This window comes from Lissotriton vulgaris, chromosome 2_1, assembly GCF_964263255.1.
Source record: "Lissotriton vulgaris chromosome 2_1, aLisVul1.2, whole genome shotgun sequence".
Taxonomy (NCBI): domain Eukaryota; kingdom Metazoa; phylum Chordata; class Amphibia; order Caudata; family Salamandridae; genus Lissotriton; species Lissotriton vulgaris.
In genome coordinates this window covers 240965503-240971502 of record NC_141687.1, presented here as the reverse complement: position 1 = coordinate 240971502, position 6000 = coordinate 240965503, and the positions used below count along the sequence as shown (strand labels likewise).

At 44.5% G+C, this 6000-nt stretch overlaps 1 protein-coding gene across 1 annotated transcript in view; it reads right to left on the bottom strand.

The window, feature by feature from the left end:
- Positions 1–1660: 1660 nt before the first annotated feature.
- AKAP1 (A-kinase anchoring protein 1) overlaps positions 1661–6000 on the bottom strand; it is a 168341-nt gene continuing 164001 nt past the window's right edge. The window contains exon 6 of the mRNA XM_086954046.1: positions 1661–1992. Coding sequence (XP_086810172.1) covers positions 1661–1992 — 332 coding nt within the window. The remainder of the gene's footprint in view (positions 1993–6000) is intronic.

Genomic DNA, 6000 nt, shown 5'->3' with positions numbered 1-6000 from the left:
TTTTCGTAGCGAAATCCCTCACAAATTTAGAGTAGAACTCAATTAGTCCCATGAAGGACCTGAGTTGTTCCTTATCGGCTGGGGAGGGGGCTAACTCAATAGCTTCCAATACATTTTTTTTAGGCCTAATGCCATCTGCAGAGAGACAGAAACCTAAATATTCAACCTCTTTGACCAAGAATGCACATTTCTCACGGCGCAACGTGAGACCAGCATCAACAACTCTACGCAGAACATTCTGTAGGACATTGTTATGTTCTTCCAAGGTATCTCCGAAAATGAGAATGTCATCTTGGAAGAAAATTACTTTGTCTAACCCTTTGAACACCTCGGTAACCATTCGCTGAAACACACTAGCAGCGGAAATGAGTCCAAATGGTAACCTAGTAAATTGAAAAGTTCCCTCGCCTGTAATGAAAGCAGTAAGATGTTTTGAACTATCATCTAAACGAATCTGATGATATGCGTGTTTAAGGTCTAATTTGCTGAAGAATCTTGCCCCCTTGAGTGTGGAAACTAATTCATTAATGTTCGGCAAAGGAAATACATCAGCCACCACACATTTATTCAAAGAGCGTAGGTCTACACAGAACCTAATTTTGTTGTCGGGTTTCTGCGAAATGACCACGGGGGAAACCCATGGAGAAGCTTCTACCGGCTCAATGATACCACCTTGAAGCATCTCTTCCAGGACAGCCTTAACCTCATCACGTAAGGCAAAACGAACTCTCCTAGCTTTGTGCTGTACAGGAATACTGCCTTCTTTCAACAGTATTCTGTGAGAGTAGCCCTGGAGTTCACCCAATTCATCCCTGAATACAAGATTGTGGTTAGTAAGAATGTCATCAATAGAACAATCATCAATAACTAAAACAGGTTCATCAGCTCTGGGATTAACAATAATATGCAAGTCATATTGGTGGGAACGTCCCAATATAGCGGGACCATCTACAGACACACAAATCTTACCCCAGGTGGACCTGTTTTTAAAAATAATTTTCCCTTCAAAGCAACCAAGAAGGTCAATTTTCTCACCCTGGTAACCGGAAGGGAAAATGTCAAACACATCCAGACATTTGTTTCCCCATACCTCCTTCAGCATAGATGAAGGAATAATGGTCCACTTAGAACCGGTGTCGACCATCAAGTTGACACATTTGTCATCAATCATAAAATTAGCTTTAGGAATTCGCTCCCTCTTTTCAACACATGAACATACAGCATCGCATAAAACCAGAATTTTGTTAACATCTCGTTTTAGGTCACCATATTCACTCACAACAGTAAACCTCGGGTTGGATCTGTTTTTGCACATTTTTGCGAAGTGACCTATCTTACCACAACGTAAACACTCCTTATTGTTAGCAAAACAGAATTTTGCATCAGACATATGTGAATAACTCCCACATCTAGAACACATCTTAGACATGGATCTATTAATAGGCTGCAACTGGGGTCTATTAAAGGACTGTTGAGACATTTTTCTTCTGCAAGACATAGCCTTTCTTTCTAACAATAGCGACAGCAGCTGCCTCATCATCGCTAATGTCACTATGGACAACCTTATGAGATATTTCGGTAATTTTTGAATCTATACTACTCTTTTGCAGTTCCTTCATGCACTTTTCGCTCTCCTCAACAACTTTAGCTAATTCAATTGCTACTTTAAGAGCAGTTTCTTGGCAGCCCATAAACGTTCTTGAATTTTCCGATTATTTGCCTGTACGATTAACTGATCCCTAATGTGTTCATCAGCCATTTGACCAAAGTTACATTTGACAGATAATTCACGTAGGCGGGCAACAAAGTCGTCTATGCTTTCACCCTCGAGTTGTTTGTTCTTGTAAAATTTGTATCGTTGAAGAACTAGATTTTCTTCTTTCCCAAATCTATTCTCCAGTCTAGCAATAGCTTCTTTAAACTCATCCAAAGGTTGTGAAGTGGAAGACAAAAGTTGTGGTAGATATTTAAATAGACGTTGTCCCTCCTTTCCTAATGTGGTCATTAAGAGTGCTTTTTTTCTTTTTGGTGAAAAGTCTTCTCCGTCTAGAGCCTCGATGTAATTGTTAAACATTATAATCCAGACTTCCCAGGCAGTGGATGGATTGCCCGGTTCACTTAAAAATTGTGGAGGAAGGGCAACATTAATAGATTGTGCCATGATAACACACCCTTTTGTAAAGTCTTTGAATAACTGGATTAGTTAAAGAAAAGAGGCAAGTCACCAAAACGCTAGTATACACCAAAGCGCTAGTATACCAGGTTATATACTGATGAATGGTAATGCCACAAAGTCACGTAAATAAATGTCATGCGCTTAAATAAACATCATTGCAACGAAGAAGCGCTACAAAAATTAAACTTAAAACGCGCTTACTTGGTACAGAAACCTCCGAATCCTCTTTTAGGTAACACAGTCGACAAGTCACCATGAAGAATTAACGAACCACTTACTTATTATATTTTTCTTAGCGTTTGTCTGCCGACGACAATCAGACCGAGAAAATTTATTCAAAATGGCCGCTAGCGTCATGCGTCACAGAGGTCACGTAGTCAACCTCGCGTAAATGACGCGTAGCGTTCAGTTCGTGATTATACCAGGTGACGTGCAATGCTCCTTGCGTCTTCCGTAGTCAAGGAGATGAGTTACTCAGCAACAAGGAATAGCATTCCACTTACGTACTTCGTTGCTTCGTTGCTAGGACAACTTGTCGCGCGGTGAACACGCAGACAAATGCACGCGACCAGTAGATGATGTCATCAGTCAAACTAAGGCAGGGAGGAGAGGCGGAGAAATGCGAAATATTCAAATTTCCCTCGGCCCCTCTCAACGCCGCTCGACGCCTGAAGCAGCAGAGGATCGGCAGACCAAGACGCTGTTTTCCGTGGATTCGTTGGGGAACGGATCGCTGTTTCTTCTTAATACTTCTTTTGCTGCAAACACGAAATGGCCAGATACTCCCATCAGCAAGTCGCCAAATGTTGTAAGATGTAATGAAGACTCCGGATACAGGAAGGTGGCAGGTAAGTAGTTTAATGCAGCAGTACAGAAATAACAGGACCGTCGCCCATCTGGCCAAGCACTAACTGTCACAGATTAGAATCAGCAGTAGCGTCATGGGGAGAATCACATAAACAATCTAGAAGGTTGGTAGAAGGAAAAGCAAGGAAGGAAACAAGAAGGGAATAAGCTATGTACAACAACAACCAATATTTACTTTAAACCAAGCTGTCAACTCCTTTAGTTCTTCCCGCTGGATACAGTGTTGCAGGCAAACTAAAACAAGTAAAACCCTCAAAAGCTGTCTCTCGTCCCATGTTTCCTGCATAAAGACTATCATGCTTCAAGATAAAAAAATTCCAGTCTTCGTTCGTTCAAAATTTTGGAAGCTAGTCCTACCACATTCCAGCTTAGAAATGTAATACAAGCATGATCTAAACCACCTTCTACCATTTGAACAACTGTTTCTCGACCTTTTGGGAGATTAGTCTGGGCTGCGTTGGTAATCAATTGTACAGCAGGAATAGGCCTAAGAGATACACCAGCTTCAGCCGAGGAGCCAGAGCATTTGCACTCCTCGTTCTCCTCACTTGGCAATCAATCACTGTCCTCCAGCCCACCCAAAACCGTGAATCTGTTATTAAGCAGTACAATCAGTTGGGAGAGTTCGGAGGGAAGCCTAGGAGGAACGCTCTTTGTGGCAGCTAACCCATCGACGTTAGAGTGCGAGGCGGAAAAGTGCCTATAGAAATAACCAAGTGGCAGAATCTTAACGGAGCTGGTTTTCACCAGTCCGATGCTAGCTTGTCTCAGGATCTCCATTATAACCAAAGGGTTACGAAAGTTGAACACAATATCATCCCCCTGGTACCCTTCTCCCAACCTGCCAACCCCTCCCACACGTCTGGTCAACAAAAGCGCTTTAGATCTGTCCCCGTGGCCAGGCACGTTCATGTTCAACCAGTGAATAGTTTTGTTCAGAAGACCCCTTGTGTTTTCCAGGTTGCCAACTGAGAGTCTGGAAACGTTCGCCAGAAAAATAACATAGGGAGCAGAGGCGGGATGGAAGTCAATCACATGAAGCGTGTCTGTGCTGGAATCACATATTACAGGTGGCTGGACAGCTTGATTATCCCTAATGGGGTGCGCTTCATTGATCCTGGATGTTCTGGTAGGAGCTGGCCCAACATTAAAATCAGGGATTGGGTTATCAACTGCCCCTCCACCCCTGTGATTGGAAGAATAATTCATAGGGGAGATAAGGGTGCACTGAGTCTCCCGAGAACAAGTGAATGCCCTTAAGGCTGGTCGCATTGCTAGTTTGGCTTCCAATTGGACCGGGCGATCAATAATGCGGCACAGTTTAACACCCAATAGCTTGCCTATGCGACAACTAAGCTAGGCAAAGATGTTCTCTGTAGCAACAGATACTGTCACAAGTACCTCCTCGTCATTACAGGACCTATTTCAGAGGGCCATTTTCACATTTGCAGCTGGATATCCATTTTTTGTAATTTGTATCATATTTCCTTCTGCGCTTAGGTTCTGGGCTACTCTCTGGGTCAGACTCACGGTGTGGATTGCTATACACCATGCCAGTAGCACTACGCTCAATGGCAATGGACTCCATTCCCTTTCCTTTTGCTGTAGGCTTAGCCCCCGGGCAGGCCAACATAGCGTTACTACATAGCCCGCTCTTCCCTGAGCCAGCAGACAGGCCTGAAGCCAAACTAGGCTTACTCAACCAGGCGAGTTCAGTTGAACATGGAGCATTAGGGTGTTGGAGAGGTACTGTTAGGGCAAGCTCCTTCGGTATAAGGGAGAGGTGTCACTACCACCCTTATTTTCATTAGTGACCATACCCACAGCCTAGGTTAAATATTTATCAATGGGAGAGAGAATACTCGGTGGTGGCAACACGCCCATGCTGGAGTACAGCAAGTAACAGTTCAAAATATAGGGAGCGACCAGGCACCTCGAATTTCCAAGCAAATGCACACGGAGGGGCAAAAAGCAAAAAAATGTAGTGCCTTTGATGGTAGAAGTCAGAGGTCAAGTCTCAGGAGGGTGGCACAGCTAAGCCTCTATCGGGCTATGACGGGCTAAGACTGGGGCCGTGTCTGGCACGCAGCAGGAAGCCTTGATGCTTTTCGCGAGGTTCCGGTGCTGAATACAAACCCTCACTGCCCTACCTTAGGGGCTTGGACGGCAGGTTTCAGGGTCACGCACAGCAGGTTTCAGCGCCCAAGCTCTTCACATGTTATAATACAGTTGCCCCCACGAACGGTCACTCAAGCCAGAATCTGCATGTATTTTTCCATTGCATTATATGGGGCATCTAGCCACTGCCTTGTTCTGCAATGATCAGGCCGCCACACTTGAGCAACGGTATAGTGGCAGGCCTACCTCGTCACAGCTATATTCTCAGGGAGGGGCTTGGGATCTCTCCTTAGCTGCCCATTGCTGAAGGTAGCACTACCCAATGCTGGAGCCGCAGCCTCGGCACCCACATTGACGAGCTGGAACCGGATCAAGCTGCGCCCGCCCCAGGCGGTGTCTCGTCGAATCACAATAACAGTCAATAGAAGACTTACAACTGTAGACTGACCAGACACAGAAAGCAATGCTGAGAAGCTGTAGTGCTGCTGTAAATACCTCCAAAAACACTGCAAACTCACTCCTACCAGCGCCCTCATGTACGACTATTTTGGATAATTTAAACAGGAGACACGCAGCACGAATGACTAGCAGGACACGGTACATGCTTGTATATGATGACCATAGATGTAAAAGCTTAAGCCTACCCTCTCTACTTTGTTGACCATGCCCATTTCTTTAGACGCTGCTCAGTGTAACCTCAATACAGTGAGCAGCATTTTAAGAAAGGGGCACGGTCACTGTGAAAGTGGTCTCGCATTTGCGAGAGTTGGGCGATCAGCATTAGAAATGACAATACCTTTTATATATGTGTTGCTTTTAAAAACAAATAAAAGACAGTG